Source organism: Lepisma saccharinum, chromosome 16, assembly GCF_977018435.1.
Source record: "Lepisma saccharinum chromosome 16, izLepSacc3.1, whole genome shotgun sequence".
Lineage (NCBI taxonomy): Eukaryota > Metazoa > Arthropoda > Insecta > Zygentoma > Lepismatidae > Lepisma > Lepisma saccharinum.
Window position 1 is genome coordinate 44049140 of NC_139244.1, and position 19122 is coordinate 44068261.

The following is a 19122-nucleotide window of genomic DNA, read 5'->3' on the forward strand; positions in this document are numbered from 1 at the left end:
CTTCCCAACTCACGAACTATAGAAAATTCCAATGAAAACATTGCCATTTCAGGAACTGGTCTATACCAGTTGGATATTTCAGTGAAATGTCTTCCCAACTCGGAACGTCCTACTACTTAATTGTCTCGGGGAAGGTGAATTGGCGTTTGAAATAGTTAGCATTGCCCACACCTGTGAAACTGCTAACCTAACCTAACCTACAAGCAAAAGATCTGCATTCAGAGTAAAGTGCAGGAATGATAAGAACCTCTCGAAAACCGGTCCTTATCTCTCCCTCCTCCTTCTCGAGGCAGCGGTTCCTGATTTGGGAACATTCCACTTCAAACATTCTACTTGAAAACATCGGTCCCTGAATTTGGACATCACCTTCATGTCTTTCTACATTTCTCTCTTTTTAATCTCTTTCTTCCTCTGTTTCTATAATATCCTTTTTATCTCTCTTTTTCAATCTATTTCTTTGTTTCACTCTCTATGTCTCTCTCTCTCTCATTCTCTTCTTTATCTTTTCATCTTTTTCTCTATGTTATCGTTTCTTTATTTTTCTATCATTTTCTCTTTCTTTATTTGTTAAATTTATCTATCTTTCCATATCTTCAATCCTCTGTATGTGCTCCTCTAAATGATTCTTAAATTTTCTTATTCACTTTATTTGAGCGTCATAATTCCAACAAACCTTGTAAACTAGGTGTCACTCAAAACCCAACTATTTATTTATCTACCACACATCAATTTATTATAGGAATTATGTGGCGCTATCTATCATGTCAAATAAGCATTAATCTTCTAGCAACAACAAAACTAAAAATCACACTACATATTGAACTGTCTGGTCATTAGATTCTTTGTTGCACATATTCTTGGATAATGAACTATTGAGTTTATAAATATCTACGATAGATAACCTCTTCTAGTTGCCCTAATGTAAATTTGGAATTTAGCCTCAAGACCGAAAACAAATCGCATGATATCTGCATACTTCATCCTTTGATCTCAAAGTATTGTCATTTGACCTTGATATCAATGTTAGCCGAGTATGACCTTCTCCAAGGTCACAGGCTTGATTTGTTCATTATTTCAACCTTATGTTTATTACATTTTTTATAGAGTTAAATGTACCATAACTAGACTTTCTTTGGACTCGCATCCTAATTCCTAGGCAACATGAAAGCCTCCTAGATAGCGTTGCTGTCGCCCTGTACTCAAGGAATTCAGATGTCAGCACATTGCACGATGGTTCAAATCCCACTTAAACAATCTGCAGACTCAGTTCCGATTAACCTCTCTGAGCATAAAGTGAGCTTTAAACAAACTATCCCAAATTTTACCTATTCTCTGTTCACTGTAAGAACAAAGTGAACGTGACTTGCAATAAATCCTATTCGTTAATACAATAACAGCTGTTGCGCGTAGGAATACAGTGCGTATGATACCATACCAATCATTGTTAAGCCATTACAATAACGTTGTGTGATCTAATTTGATGAATTTTAAACACACAGTCATTATATGGTCCCGGGTTCAATACCCGGTGGAGGCACATAGTGGTTCGGATCCCACTTTAAACTGTAGGTTCAGTCCCGATTAGCCTTCATGTGCATAAAGTGGACTTAAAACACAAAATCAATCAATCAAACGGTCAGTATATATATATGGGAACTAGATGAATTAAGAATTAACCAATTGACATGCAAGAACTTTAAATAGGTCACGGTTTTTTTTACAGTGGCTTCATTCTTTTGATGGATAGAAAATAGGAAACGCACCCCAGAATCTAAGCACTGGTTTCCAAAGTGTGCGCCGCGAAATGTTCTAATATTTTCACTGAAATAATTTGATTGTTACATATATAAAATATTATATTTCTGAATTTGAAATATACATTTATTTCTTAACTTAATACAAGCAACCTAACCACATTAACTGAGCGTTGCAAGTGTTAGATAAGCCTACATTCTGACTTGGGGGCCGCGGAAAAAATCTAAGGGGCGCCGTGAAACGAAAATTTTGGGGGTTCCCCGAACTTAAGTAACAAATTGTGTGTACTTTTGTAATTTTATTTCGCGCTTTTTCTGCCCTTCAAAGGTGATTGCTCAAGAAAGAAGAAGGAAATGGTAGAAAGTCACTTAGGATCATCTGTATTTTACCCAAGATTCGAATCCGGGCCTGTAGATTCCGAAGCGCGTAACACTTACATTATGTTTCTATATTCTTTTATATCCAAGACAAGAGAGACATATCTTCTTATCACTGTTAAATTAGCCAGAATTAGAGGGGGAAACCTTGGTACTGTAGAATTACTATGGAACTACGACGTCGGCTTATAATCAAGGGGTCCCAGATTTGATATCCGGTGAAGGCACATAGTGGGTCGTCCCAGTCCCGATTAGTCTATCTGTGCATAAAGTAGACTTAAAACAAGATTTGAATGACTTTGAGACATAGACGTGTATATTTTTGAAACGGTCATAGTGAATGTGACGTGATCAGCACCACGGTCCGGCCGCCTTCATTCCAATGAGAGGCTGAGTGAACCTCAGAGCACATATGCAGGAGGATCGCCTGTTCGGGTTCACCCGCTATGCGGGAATCGAACCTGGGTCTTGAGTGTGAGTAGCCAGACACCTACCCTACCTGGTTAGACCACCGAGGGTCGTTAATAACAATAATGTTTATTAATAATCGATTCTTTCTTGTAAATATATATCTAAGTACACCTCCAGTTATGACCGAAGTGGCTACAAATGTACATCTCAGCTTTACCGCTGGTCTCAACGGGCGTCATCAGCTTTTGATGAATTAATGGAAACCTCACAGCGCCATTACTAATGGACTACAGGGCGCCACGGTCTGTTGAACATGAATAATTCATCGCATCCGACCAGCGACGACTTGTTATTCACGATACTCCCTTTAGTGGTTACACGGAGACTGTCCCAAGCAACAGAAACAGCTGGTAACTTCAAATCAAGGGTTGGGAGAGGGTACAGCAGTCTTTGTAGTTAACGCAGTGTTGCCACAGCATGAGAGTACAATCTTCCTTTATCAGATACAAAATTCCCCCTTTCCATTTTTGCACTTCATATATTTAGATGTACAAATTATAATTCTCTGCCTTTTTTTAAATAAGGAAAATATTTATTCATGAAGAAATAGTGTTACATTTTCATCGACGCAGTAATCTTCATTGGAATTTATACATTTTTGCCATCAGGCAGCTGGCGAATATCCTGGCGATATTACGACGGAGAAGGGGGGGGGGGGGGTTAGTCTATAAACTCGACAATGCTATTTTCCACGTCTTGAAGGTTTCTGACTTGGGGATTCACTAGGTGGTGCTGCACGGAACAAGTTGTAGTCTGAAGGCGCCACGTCAGGGGAATAAGCCGCATGATGCAGAACTTCCCAACCCAATAAACAGATCGTTACATTAGTTCCTTTTGCCGTGTAAAGCCTGGCGTTATCTTGCAACAGTATCACCTGCCTAGTTCCACTGCAGATAAGTGGTCTTTTCTTCTCAATTTCTTTACTCAGGCTAATCAGTTGATATCATACTCACTACTGCTTCTTTATGTTCCGTCGTCAGCTATTCTGGTATTTTACTTAATCAGAAGTGGTAGAAAACTGAAGTAAAATAAACCAAATCAATCAATCAATGAAAACCAAGAAGCTTCAAAACTTCACATGACTTGTGGGCCTAGGGAACCATTGCTTTAAGATGGGAAATAAAACGAAAAGTTCACGCTCCAATAAATACCGAAAGCATCAACCAATATTTAAATCCTTGTGGAATGTTCGATGTTTTATGCAATATTTTTCATATATAATGTAAGAATACGGGATTCTTGAAATATAACTATTCCACATTTTGGAATCACCTAAAATGAACATTATGATTTGACACACACAAGACACACTAGAATGTTGTTCTAATTCTCTTATCGTAACAGATTTCATAACAGCCCTATTTTCGACATTAAAGTATATAACTAACTAACTCTCTAGCCTTCTTAAACCCGAAGGTTCATGGCTGCAGCAATACAGGCCTTCCATCTGTCCCTATCTTGAGCAAGATCTATATACTCTTTTACATCCCTACCGATTTCCTTTAGGTCCATCTCAACGTTATCCCTCCATCTTCGACTTGGCCTTCCTACAGGTCTCTTACCATCAGGTTTCCCAACAAGAATCCTGTAAACTCTTCTTTCTTCTCCCATTTGTGCCACATGGCCTGCCCACTTAAGTCTTCTTGCCTTTTTCTTCTTCCGTTCAGCTTGGGCCATAAGAAAGCATGCGCCACTGCTCCTCCACTCCATGCGGGAGTACGGTGCACAGGAGTCGCGGGCCTGCGCACGTTTTTTTTTTTTTGCTTGTGGTTCCACTTAGGCTATAGTGACGCGAGACGGCTCCACAAATGAACACGTGAGAGGGAACTGGATTGCGTGGAGGGGTGAAGCGACTGCAGTTACCAGCCTTCGAGCAGCGTGTACTGCTTCGCTGTGCCCACTCGATTTCCTCCCCTTCTCTGCCGCTATGCGCGGCCTTGATTCAGAGATACCTTAGCCCTTTACCTAATTCAGAACTACCAGCCACCGCCGTTTAGGGAAACTTGGTGAAACAAAACATATTGTAAAATCGAAATAAAGATAGGCAGATAATTTCACTTTACTTCCTCAAAACCCTTTCCACATTTTGCCAGATTTTACCTCTAGGCAAATGTGCCAACAAGTTTCAAACCACTGTTCTTGAAACAGTCGAACGTGTGGCTATGTAAACAATGAAATATCTAGGGGCCCGGATAAATTTCGTAAATTTGAATCAGGATCTCAGAAGATTTTAAAAAGGGGAGGAGAAGAAACTAAGAAAAAAATCACTATGTGTAAAATACCTTCAACAATGCATGAATTTAGCAGCAAAAAGGATTTTGCCGCAATGTGGAAAATCCAAGAGACGTTTTGTGCACATGCGTGTTGGGACTGATCTCAATGACAATACAGCTGCTACTTAACAAAAAGGAAGGTAAAATGTCTTACCTTGTACTTGTCTATGTTCTGCTCGATGTCGTAACTGTTGCCAATCTGGGCAAGATCATCATAATGATTTGGCTGATGAACACGATGCAGCAGTTTGATGATCGTCTTTTGTTTCTGTAAATGATCCTTATCGGCGACTGGAAGGAAATTAGGGAAAGTTAATATCCACAACACAGGCAACACTGTGGTAGGAAGGTGTCGCATGTAAATTACTAACCCATTGTAAGTCCACTTTATGCACAGATAGTCTAATCGAGACTGGACCTACGGTTTAAACTGGGATCCGAATCAGTATGGGGCTCTACAGGCTGTCGAACCAGGGACCCCTTGATTACAAGGCGACGATGTTGCCACTACGCCACCGGAGAGCCCCCACCTACCCAATTTAATCTTGATACAGTAGATAAGATTTGAAGTGTACGAAAGCTTCAGGGCAATAAAAGCGAGAAAACACATTTGCAATACTGATAGCATACATTTTGAACGTCATTGATTTTCATTTTTTCAAAAAATCATTTAATATCTGGATTTCAGTTGGAATCATATATAACAAGCATGGATTGAATAAAGCTTATTTGCTGTAAGTAATATTTATTAAATTTGCGCTGACGAACAACGTTTGTAACGTAGCTGTGAAACATTAAAAATATTTTCGCCCTGGGAATACATTACGGACCCCGGAGGGATAAAGTATTCCTGAATTCGGGTAAAGTTTAAAGTTTACTATTTGTCGGATGTGTCATGTAAAAAAAACAGCTAGAAAAATAATTACTTCTCAATTTATTGTGCTTGAGCTATTTCACCTTACACTTAATTATGAACATGCTTTTAGTTCCAATTCATCTCTAGAGATATACTTTTTAAATGATCCTTTAGTATATTTACTGAATACCTTTTCACAGTTTGCAAAACACGTTTCGTCTCCGTCAGTTTATCCTATTAATATCTGCTAGTACCTAAGGACATCTATGTAGTGGCGTAGCAACATATCGCGAGGTCCTGGGCGAGATTAGAATGCGAGGCTCCCCAATTCGTTCTTTAAATTTGAAATCTCAATGTGAATCGATCAAAATCTTCAGGGATACGTCAGCAATTTATCATATTTAAATAATAATAATACCGGGTGTCCCAGAAGTCTTTCCCTGATTACAAACTTTATTCATATCCGCTATATGCAATGTAGAGATGTGAAAGTGGTGCCAAAATGTTGGAAAACTAACCAAGTTTTTTTGTTCCAGGTTTCAGTAACGTGGCTGTAGTGTAGTAGTGTCGGTGCCAAGGAATCCGGAATTAATGCTCTTGACATCGGGTGGCATCTTTCCATACAATGTTTCTTGGACTTGACAGGATTTGGGAATGAAGATAAATTCCATTTTTTAAATACCAACTTATTGATGGCAGATATTCTAGACGAAAGAATTCTGTACATTTGAAAGTTCCTCTGCACTGTTATTGGTGACCGGGTCTCGTGATACCAGAGGACATGCTGAGCTTTTTCCTGATTTGTGAACATTTCCGGTTTTCTGAGCACTGACACTGCTACACTACAGCCACGTTAGTCAAACCTGCAACAAATGAACTTGGTTAGTTTTCCAACATTTTGGCACCACTTTTACATCTCTACCTTGCATATAGCGGATATGAATAAAGTTTGTAATCAGGAAAAGACTTCTGGGACACCCGGTACATTACTGACGAGAATGATATTTAATAATATGCGAGAAAGAAATTTACACTTGGTAGAGGTATATTCTTATAGCACACTGCTGGAAATTTCATTAACCAAAGTGGTAGTAAAAGTACTTTTTTAAAGATGTTCTTCAGGCACTGAAATATCCTTAACTACACTTTTTTTCTAAAATCAGAAATGCAATCTACGAATCTTTAAATATAATCTATATTGTTTTCGATGAATTTTTCCTTGTTTTCTCATTTCAAAATTTGACGGATGTGAATATCACAAACCATGGCATAGGAAGAAAATATCGAATGACGCAAATAAAATGTCGGTGCTTGGTAGAGAGGACCACGATGAGGAATAATTATATTTATTATTTCAAAAGTATTATTCTTCGTAGTGGGGGGAAAAGGGGAAGGGCGCTAAATCACAAGCCTGTCTAGCACGCCAAAATATCGGTTTCAATATCAACAAATCTTAAAACGATAGTTATTTGCTTCATAAGTGTGGAATATTTGGTACAATCATTTCTACAGCTAATTTCACTTTTTCTTTTAATATAGCCATTTGGACTTTTGCACATTAATTGTACCAGTTAATTTGAATTGCAAATCAAAATTTGAATTTGAAATGGATAAAAACGTCCAAGCAAGTTATCGTGAATTTTTGTGTAAATGTTTCACATGAGAAATACGAAAATAATTTTTACTATTTTTCTGGTCCACCCTCCTGTATGTTACGCCTCTGATTTGACGTATTCATTCAAATTACAACGTTAAACTAGTATTTTAAGCCAGATAGAAACAGAATGTTTTAATTGTCCACAAAAATAGCATTTTCCATCTATTTTTCTCTCTTCCGTCGTGTCAAGCCCATAGGTCACGAGGGCCCTTCAAGCGCGAGGCCCAGGGCGATCGCTCACTTCGCCCACCCGTTGCTACGCCACTGCATCTATGAAGCTTCCACACGAAAATAATAAATAATCAAGGCTACCCTGAATCTGCACTGTAATAACAATACAAATAACATTATAAAAATAAGTTAACGACCTTTGACATCCTCCACAAGCTGTGGAAGTTTATCTCTGTTTATGTCCTCGGTTCGAAACTCAACACTATGTCCTTGACTACACTGTAAAGATGGACATTTTGCTACTTACCGACTCTGTTGTCTTGCGGTACCGTGAGTGTCGCTACGAGCGTCACAGCGACTGCCCCGAGTAGTATCAAAGTCTTTGTCATTTTGCTGTTGTGCTCACCAACCTCCAACAACCACGGACTGACTGACGACAGGCCCTTTTATAATATGGTAACGACCCATTCTTTTGGTCTTCCCCTACTTTCCGCACCTTTCTTTAAAAACAAAGCGATAAAAGGAGAAAAGAGTCTGAAATGGCCAGACTAGTTCCATATAGTAGATATGCTTGGCAACAGAATCAGACTTAGAGGAAAAAAACGATAGATGTCGCTCATCTGAAATGAGGTCAACGGTTAGATTCTCTTTATTTATTTTGCACAATGCTTGAAACTTCTTATTTCATTTTATCGACTCGTGTTGCTAACATTAAATAATGATGTGATATTGTCGAAAGTCCATCATTACTCGACAGAGATATGGTGCAAAGTAAAGAAATGCAGAAGAATTGGGAATACTCTCAACTACAGGGTACCCCACAAAAGACCAGGAAATTTGTTTCAGCTCATTTAATATGACTGAACCTTTGTCACACTTTGTCATATTCAATTCAAATGTTCAAATTGCTTCCAATGGGCTGTTACACAACACCGTAGACGGTGTAACAAACATGCAGTGCCATTCTGGATAGTTGCCTCCGTCCTGTAGCCAAGTCCATTCATCCCAGTCCATTACTCTGTTTACGTCGTGGAACATTTGGTTGCACATTTCATCTCTATACACAACCTGGTACACATTACATTACAAATAATTACACATCACATTACAAATAATCTTCACAGTGAAACATTAAAACAACAAAATAACACGTATAAAATAAAAATAACTTTAAATTTACTGGTTTTTGTGGGGCACTCTGTAGTACAGGGATATAATTATAATATTTATATTTCACACCATGTCATTAACTCATTAACCCTAGCTTAGCATGCCGTACGAAAAACTTACTTACCTGAAGGGGATGAAGGGGTCCTCACAGGCCCACACTTTTTTAATCACTATAATTCAAGAAACCTTTTTGTTATTGAATTGCTTCTTGCTATCTTGTTTATAGCAGTATAGTTATTTATTAAATATAATGATTACAAAAATTACGATCATTAATAAAAAGTAATAACAAAGTTTTGCATGAGTGTCACACCCACATTTTACCATTAGCTAAAACTCACAAAAACCATAATATTTTTTTATTAATGCTTCTTTGTTTATAGAGAGGCAGTTGTTCATTAATTATAATAATTACAAAAATACCATTCTTACCAACCAATTGTACACACTCACTAGCATGAGTGTCTCGAATATCACGCTTTTAAAGATGGCGTCTCATACGCTCTCCAAGTGCATTTTGCCTCCTATTTACATTACATTTATGTCTCTTATGAACAAAAATAATACAAAATATTCATAATACTCTAGGGAACAATGTAATTTATTTTCAATTTTTTATAAAACTTTAAACTTTTAACAGTTGAAAAATTGAAACACATAGGGGGTGTGGACATATGGCCGTACACATTCTTGATCTCGGTGATCCTGTTGATATTATGATCAGCATCGCGCCCGTTTATCCTCCTCTCACCCCGAAAGGTTGAGTGTCCCCCGGAGCCACTCTATGCAGGGATGTCGCCAGTAAAATTCTCACCTGAGACAGACCACCCTGGATATCGAACCCGGTTCTCCCGCGTGGCAGTCGGACGCCCTACCGACAATCTTTTTTTTAAATTTAAAGGAAAATCCCCAAACGTCAGTTTTCTTGGTCATTCTTTTCTTATATCCTTTTAATTTAATTATCTACTTTAACATTCAGTACAAACACAAACCTACATACCCTATCCTGATTCGAACCCGGACCCCTAGCGTTGTAGTGCGCTGCGATGACTACTGCGCCACGGATGTTGAAGGCCAACTAGAACACTTTTCTGGATAATAATTATATTTTCTCGTCAAAAAAGATAAAAATAGCATGTTCTGTAGTATTGTCATCTACCAGTAACTCAGCGGATGTAGTATTCTTTTCACTACAGTTACATTCAGGTCTTTGACTAAAATAAAAATGAATTTGGAATCATTGTTTATCTCTTTGCAGATGCATTTTCAAGTCTTTTCATTTCGCCGTTGGCTTGCAGAAATTCCGTGTTATAAGAATATTATGTAAAAACAATTAACAAGATTCTTTAAATACTACTTTAGATTAATAGCAATGTTGCTCAATGTTAATAATAGATCCTTTAGTGACATCTAGCAACAAGAAGATTAAACTATGAATGAGGGGCGGAGCAGAGCACGCGAGCTGTGTTTTGGGTTAGTAATTGAGTATGAAGTTTACTTAATTATTTCATGGTAGTAGACAGGAAAGTTCAATTTGAATCCATGATTAATTCTTTCTAAACGTGAGCAGAGGTTGTTGGTTCCTTTCTATCTTCATGATCAAGGACGTCCGCAGGATTTTTTCCAGGGAGAGGCAAGCAAGGTAATTTTTTCCAGGGGGGCAAAGAAGGTATATCTTTCACCATAATAGTGATGCCCCCTCAAAAAACAGTGTTTCAGTCTGAAATTATCTTGTTCTTTCAACACCATTATAATAATTAACATAAATTACTGGGACTGAAATGAAGTTATGTGTAAAATATATTAATATTTAGGTGGACCTTTACTTTCCAGGGGGGCCGTGGCCCCCACCTTTCCCCCTCCTTACGAACTTCCATGTTCATGATAAATGAAGGCGCTATAGCTTCTGTCAAGAGATTTCAAACATTGTGTTCCTCTATCTAGTATTTTAACTCATTAGGACTAGAGTCCTTAAAATTAAATGTACCGTTCGAAGGATCATTAGCGTGCCTAAAGAAATAAACGAAAATAAAATGTTTCAAATCAAAATTATATTTTTAAATGAGTATCGTGTTGTTAGCGGTTTTCTTTTTTTCGATTTGACATCCTCATTTGTCTTAGTGATTATTACAAAGAGGTTTAGTGGGTTAGCGTACCAGGAGTTTCCAACACTGAAACCAAGACTACATTCTGTTCTACTGGTCGCTGTCATTTCTTCGTATCAGCTTCTTCACTTTGTTTACAGAATGAAGGTCAGTATCTGGAAATTGTGCCAAGACTTTGCGGATCATTGAGAATGACTCTCTGACCTATGAGAATTAAATTAATGGTTAAAGTTCTTGAGCATAACCCTTTGGTATTTACATCAGCAGAGAGATATCAATTTTCAAGTATTTCGAAATAATGATAGGCAAATGACAACTCTGAATGTAAGTGATATGTCGTATCTTATATTTCAAACAAGAGGTAACAAAATATTTAAATGTTTTGAAACATTGAGGTTGTTCACTCCAATATTAAAAGCGTGTGTTCAATAATTGCGTTTGTATATGCTCTGAAACTATTGCATTTCCTTTCCAAGAGATCACAGTTCATGGCAATTTTCGAACAGAATTGGTACTGGCTAGATCATAGCTAGCCAAAGGGAAATGACACTCAAATATACAACGCAATACTGATGATAAACTTGATATGAGTTTCTAAAATAGGGGCACCTACAAACATACTTTATTGTCAGTTTATTTTCCAGTTGAGAGCGGGCTAAATGCATTGGTTAATGACAGTGTTTGCTGCCAAGAGACAAAATTACATATCTCAATGACAATTTAAGTTTTCAACAAATGATAAAATACGACGTAATCACCGGCGGCTCCAGGGGGGGGGGTACCTCCTATTGTTTCACGGACGCTGGGGCGACATGAATTCAGAACGTAGCCGAATTTTATTTACTGAATGATCCTTTGGTATGGGGTAAACTTGTTTTTGTTCTTGCGCATATTTGTTGCTATGCAACTTCCAAGTTCCAACTGAAACAATTTGCAGATATGTAAGAGGAAAAATGCCAAAACATCCTTCCTTTTGTTTGCTGCTTCAATCAACTGTCAACAATCGCGCGAAACCTGTCCTCTAACGTCAACAATGCCTTATAAGATGCATTCTCACTTTTACGAATTAAATTGACTGTTTCTTTTCCGTTCACTGCTTCAGAAAACAGCAGGCGGCTGTTCGGAAGGACTACAGGACGTTTTTGAACATTTTAATAATCCGCAACAATAAGCGGCACGATAAACATTTTTTTTAAAAAATAGTTCGTAGTATTGCTTCCCTTCGGATACTCAGTTGTGGTCTGGTAGTGAGGCAGGTTTTCCTTTTTCACATCCAATGAAAATGAGCACAGCAAAGAAAAAACTGTCAGGGGCAGAAAATAGGAAATGGCAGAGAGAACGGGAAAAGGCTACTTTCATGAATAATTTTCTGAATCGCTCGAAATCAGGTGAGTTATTGAAATAATTGAAAAACGGCCTACTTCTAGCGAATCATTTTTGTACACTTTTCCCGAACATTATCATAGTGAAATTGTTTTTGCGATTCGAGTTTCGAAACTAGAGATATTGACATTTGAATTTTGAATAACATTAGTTATGTCAGGTTTAGTGTTGTTTTTGTATTTGCTTCTCTCCTGGCTTTTTCTCTTGAAATCACAATAAAACATTGCTGCAAGAATTGGACATTTCTTGGTAAAACTACGTATTGTATTAGGTACGGCTAACAATAACAAAACGAAACGTGAGTTATTTAGCCAACCAACCTTTCGCCCGTGAAGTTAAGTTATCGAGAGACAATGAGAACACGTAACATTTCGCCCCTGAAAAAAAAAAGTTCGCCAAATCATACGTTTTGGGTGAGTATTTGAGTGAAGTAGTCGTACTTAATTCTATAGTTTCACCCATTCCTCATACTTCCGGTCGTCTTAATGATTCTAAAAGCAAGAAACAATTCCCTTTTATCGTCCCCCAAAGAAAATCAAATATTAGGATTGGACATGTAATTATACTGTTCGGAATTCTGAAGTTCCAGATTTCTTCTTTGTGGTTTCTTGTTTTGTGTGTTTTTTTTATGTTGGTATGTATACTTAGGACCAAAAATCTTAATTTCCAGTGTAAACATGGTAGCTAATGGGGAAGATGTTTGCGACGTAAAGTGTAAATCACCAACCCTGAGATCTTCTGTAAACAAACGGTCTCACCGATTCGATGTATCACTCCGCGTCAGCTGATTCATGACCGCAATCATCTGCTGTTACACTCATAGTTCGCCTCTGAATGTGAGAACCCGCTCTCAAAACATCAGACGAATATGCAGCCGCACACATTGTTACTCTCCCGATAATTCTCTCTTTCATAATCCTTAAAACTGAAGACACTTACACACCTTGCACTGGGATACCAACTTATCCACTTCATTTACTGGTTTCTCAGGATACCACTGACAGAACGTTACATAAATATTGAGTATAATCTGTTTCTCACCACTTTTCAAAGGCTGTCCTTGCTGGTGTTTTGAAAACAAGCTCGGAGAACACGGAGACCTTCCCGCACACATAGAACTCGGCATGTTATTTTTCTAAGGATAAGTCAGGCATATATTACTAAGTTGCACTACTTCCTTGCTGTTCACATGATTATTTTTAGAAAATAACCAATGCTATAAAATATCATTATGTACACAAATCTCTAAGCTCATTGAAAGTTACAATGCACATTACTACAAAATGTTCATACTTATCTTGCCTTGCCATGTCATGAAGTTATTTTACGAAGTGCACTGTATTTCTTTGGCGGAACAAAAATCGTTATTAGGATGCTTGTTTCCAACCGCAATAAATTTACCAACTTTCTTTGTCTTGTTTTGATCATCATCATCAATATATTTATTGGACTTACAGCATTGCATATGGCTGTTTATGCCCATTATATATTTTATTTACATAAGATACAATTTACATAAGATCTACAAACAAATTTCAAATACACTCCTATCTATATCATCCTTAGAAATATACATTACCATGTTATATCATTTTGTCTAAAAAAATGCAAGTAAAATATATTCAATTCACATGCAAGAAAGAATCCAAATTTATGGGAAATGATTACTGGTGCAAAGAGTTAACCATAAAGGTGAAGCAATAAGTAAAAAAAAAGAAAGAGCATTGGGTTTAATGTGAGACGTCATTTGCGGCAGCGTATCCCATACTACAAATAGGCCATTGTTTTACTTTTACGTAATGAATCCTGTAACAACGCTGGATTTTCGTGTGGATTATTTTACTTCTATGAGTTTGCAATGCTTTCTGCATGCAGGTGGTTTTGTTTACAGAAGGTCTCAGGGTTTGTGATTTGAACTTTAGACTATTCTCTTCTGGAAGGTGAAATTGCCTTGTTGAGAAACGATGCCCAGTTTTCTGAAGCTAGGACCATTCCCTTATTGGTGGAGTGTTTCAGATCTGCAGCGACAGCTGTTCTTTACCCAACAGTAAAGTCAATCATTAGATCATTTTTGTGCATACCAATTTCGACAGCCAGCGAAGAGAGAAGTTTCTCCAAGTTGACTTTGGTGAAATCAAAAATAAGAACCACCATGACACAACATCGACTTGAGGAATTATTGAAGATGTTTGTTGGACAAAACTTGTGCAGAAATGTTAATATCTCGCATTGCATTGACAGATGCAGATCGTACAGCCCTCATAGGCTTCTTTTGTAAACGCAACTTTAAACCTTGGTATTTTTAACATCCACAAACATTTCGGTACAAATAGAGGAAAATTTAAATATACCTTACGGCACCGGCGCCACAAGAGAGAGGTAGATTTCGTCTGGTTACAGTAGAGTGTAAGGCGGATGGTAATATTTTGGAAAGGAGGACAGAAATCAATGAACACGTTCTATTTTTACTGAAGGAAAGGAAGCTCTGTGAAGAAAGACAATATCACAGGTAGAATTGATTCGATCAAATAATGACATCGATGTTCGACAGCACATGCTCGTGTGAAAGTGTTTTTTCTTCAATGAAGTTAATCAAGAACCGCTACAGAAGCCGACTGGCAGATTCTTCACTGCTTCACTTTCTACAGAAATTCAAGTGGACATTCCAACTTTAAGAATAAAAGCAGATCGGCCTCAATTTTCACATTGAACACTTAATATGAAGGATTCTTACTTGTATGGTGTGTTTTTCAATTCTTTCAATTCATCCATAAGTATTGGGTTTTTGTGAACTAAATTGTAATTATACAACTTTGATTTGCAATTTCATTGTTTTTATTGCCTCATTTTAGAAATTTAGGTCATGCGAAAGTACTACATTTTCAGTCCAGTACTTACAATTTTTGTAATTTTTAACTCACCAACCCCCCCCCCCCCCCCGGCCAAAAAAAAAAATGCGGCCCGCCAATAACCTGCTGGATATAATTTTGGCCCTCGGACCTTTTGAAGTTGGAAACCACTGGTCTAGAACATTTCAAATGTGTATTGAAAGTTAAGTTCATGTGGCACAATTCAGAGCAAACTTTACAAGAGAAGCATAATTATACATTAGATCCTCTTAAGCAAAATTATTATTTGGAGGGCTCTACCCCCACATTGTTAACATTGGGGGGCTCGAGCCCCCCCAAGCCCCATGGAGTCGGCGCCTATGTAATTGTCTCATTTATTGTTTCTGTATCTTAAACCCTGAACTTCATTTCTGAAATAAACCTTAGTTTGAAGAATCTATTTATGATAATTTTCATAGACATTGCATTGTTCCATAATCCTATATGTACATGATGTCGCACCCGTCACAAAATTTGTCACAGGCAAAACATGTTTTAAAAAAAGTATGTAGTAATATTTTTATAAACTAAAAGCATCTAAATGACACATAAAGTTTTGCTTTGTGAAAATATAATGAAATTGTTTCAGTAAACCCATATATTTTAAAGAGCTTTCTGAAAGACTGAGGAAGGTTCTAAAGTCATGTCTCAGAAGTGTCATACCCGTCACAATTAGAAAAATGTATTTTCTGTAGCTGAAAATTGATATGAGGGACGAGTATTCTGAAACTAAATAACTTTCATCAAGAAAAATGAAATTACATAAATTGTTAGAGTTACATATTTGAAGGTGTTAAGAAAATATTTAAGAAATGGATGTAAATTTGTCTGAATGTCACACCAGTCACAATGGAATTGCCCGTCTATTGTTTCTGTAGATGGTTAACTAAGGTGCTTATGTGAAAATTCCCATGTTCTCTCTATCTCGAAATGTATTCATCAAAATTTTCTTTTCTTAGATCCTCTCCCGAAGCGTTTCTTTCTTCATTGTTCAGCCTCGACACAAAATGCACCACTCCACCTGGCTGCGTGACTTTTATGGGCCATTACAATGAGGCTGTTCATTGCCAAACTTTTCCGGTGGAGGCGCCAACCCCGTTGCGTCCCCAAATAATTTCGTTCGTCATTTGATTGCCCTAAGCTTTACATTGGAGCTCGATGGGATGGCTATTCAAACGTTTTTTTCAATGAAGGTAAGAATTTCTCGTGTAAATCGATAATAAAAATTGGTTAAGCAAAACATTAAGATAATGTAGCCAGTCATAAGTTTCCGAATATTACATTCTCCTGAACCTAAGAATTAATATATTAAAGCGCAACGGAATGGTTGCGAAAACGAGCTAAATATAGTACGTTTATGCACAAAGAACACTAAACCTGACGTCATTTGGGTCGTCTCTAGCTGTCATGGGTCGATAGTACAAAATTTAGATTTTTACACTATGCTTTGCTCTTTTCGTGGTTGCGAGCATGTGTAATTCAACGACGGGTAGGAATCGAAAAAACTCCAAATATTATAAAGAAAAAATGTATTAAGTGCGTAAATGCATGATATATATTATTATACACTATGACTGACATTATGCCCTATCCGATAATTTAATATTAACGTATGTTTTCATTGTATTAAGCAGATATTCTCCCCTCGTATTTTCGCCCTTATTTTTCTTGGTAACAACAATTTTAAAATTATAATTCCTGTAAATAAGATAGCCCTAGAGGCTGCGAGACATGAAACAGAAGAAAAAAAATATTTGATGTAACAACTATTCTTGACGATAAATGTGTGTATATAAACCAAAGGACCATATTTACTAGCTACGTGAAAAGTATTATATGAGGTGAAAAAAAAGTCAGTTATTAAAAACAACTATAAAAATAAAAGTACAGTCGCGCGGAATTATTATGCATTATTCTTGACCAGATTCTCAACAATAGATCACTTAAAATTTGAAAAGTGCAAGTGACGTAAAAAGGTGCTGTGCAAATTTTAAGGCTTCTTTGAGTTCCGATATCTTTTCTGTTGTTGACGATCGTCTTTTCAAAAGTCTTACTCTTGCAGCTTTGATTATTCAACTATCATGTTCAGACATCACTTCTGAGGTTAAGATGATATTAAACTTGCAATTTAATGTAATAGCAGCACGTTCGGCATCAAATTTCCCATGCATTTAAATGGGAGAACAATTGCCGATCAAAAGCGTGGGGACGCAACAGGGGTGCTGCCACCTACAATAGTTTGCTTCGACCAGGCCCATTTCACAGACGATGTTCTCTCGGATGGGAAAGTGCTGGATATTCAGCTACCTCTATTGCCGCGTTGGCTCAGTCGGTAACGTGTCTGACTACCATGCTAAAGGTCCCGGGTTCGATCCCCAGACGGTTCAAATCCGGGAACTTTTCTAACGGAAGCGGCCCCGGTTTCCACCCAGCGTCGAATAACATGGGTACCTGGGGGGAAACCCTGGGGGGGTAAAGGCGGCCAGGGGCGTGATGCTGATCACATCACCCCCACTCACGACCGGATCAAGAAAGTGTGGGGTGTTACCCCCACACCCCCTATACGCCTCTATGGCGTGGTGCTAAACACAGGGGAGCACTTTACCTTTTATTTTACCTATTGTTTCGAGCCGCAAGGTAGATGGCGGGCGCGACTAATAACCATCTTGCTACTTCCGCAGCAAAAGGTGTTCCGCGGGGATCTTGCGAAATGCTTGTTGATTATGCATGCAGCCTTTAATTGGATGTAAGTGTCACGGGCGTTCTTTTGGTATTAGCCGTGTTCCTTTATGGGGGATGTGTGTCCTTGTCCTCTGTCACAGAAAAGGGGGGGGGGAGGAGGCTCAAGGCCAAAGTGTCTGCAGAGCGGCAGTGATGGCGTGCGTCAAACTTCACATCGCATAGCATACAGGGTGCGAAATCCTGTGGGGACATGGAGGATTTGCTCCCCCACCACCAACAACATTGTCCTGAAAACTCCCCACCATCAAAATTTTCCGGAGATGGGGAGGTTTTTTGCATCAAATAAAAATAGTTCGTTTTAGCATTATATGCACTTTACTAATAATAATAGTAATAATATCAAAAACACACACAAAGAACGAAGGAAAATGTTTGTCTCGGTGTGTGTTTGTGAGTGTCTCTCTTCAAGAGACAGTTAACTGATCTACATCAACAACGATATATTCACCATAACAGTAAAATAACAATGCAAGACAAATATAAATATGAAATTAATTCATTTACATTTATGAAAGCGAGAACTGAACAAAATCTTAAACAAAATGATATTGTTTAAATTACAATAACTGAATTTCATTTATATTAAATTAAGTTAATACTTACTAAAATATGTAAATTAATTAATATTATATTATTATTACATGATAAGGTCTCAAGAACGAATAAGAATGGAGATATAACAGCATGTATTCATTACTTAACTTACTTGTAGCTGATGTCGCCAAAATTTGTATTAAAAGAAGTGCCCTGGCTAGGAAAATTATTTCAAATAGATGAAGAATTGACTATGTATTGGATAAGAAGAGGATGTTAGACCAAGTTCGCGAAAAGAAAAGTTCCTGACTAATATTTAGTGCATATTAAATAGTACTTGCAAACATAAATCTTTGATATTGTCCTTCAAAGCCGTATGATCCCAATATAATCCTTGCCTTCCAATAAGTTCAGAGGAAATTATACTTATTTTATTATTTAATTTTAGTACTCTCGCAAATACGTCCTTGGTGTATACAGGGTGATTCACATCCCTTTAAAATGTCTCATCTGAAAAATGAGACTTAGTTGTTACAATCATGCAGTTATAACTTTTCTTCATTGAAGACAGGTTGAAAAATCCTTCACCATTGCATTTCTCGTGAAATTCTAGCCTGATTTGATATATCACATCACCCCCTTCCCATACTTCTGTATTCAGTTGTAGTGCAGTCACTTTAGACTACTTTCTTCGAAATAAAGGAACTAAATCATAACAAGCTGAAATTTGGGATGCAGCG

General features: G+C 37.5%; 1 protein-coding gene across 1 annotated transcript in view; it reads right to left on the bottom strand.

Annotated features, from left to right (window-relative positions):
• LOC146000571 (uncharacterized) overlaps positions 1-8026 on the bottom strand; it is a 71616-nt gene extending 63590 nt beyond the window's left edge. The window contains exons 1-2 of the mRNA XM_083138322.1: positions 7868-8026; positions 5031-5167 (exon numbers count right to left, since the gene is read on the bottom strand). Of these exons, the coding sequence (XP_082994448.1) occupies positions 5031-5167; positions 7868-7949 (219 nt within the window). The 5' untranslated portion in view covers positions 7950-8026. The remainder of the gene's footprint in view (positions 1-5030; positions 5168-7867) is intronic.
• Positions 8027-19122: the final 11096 nt, after the last annotated feature.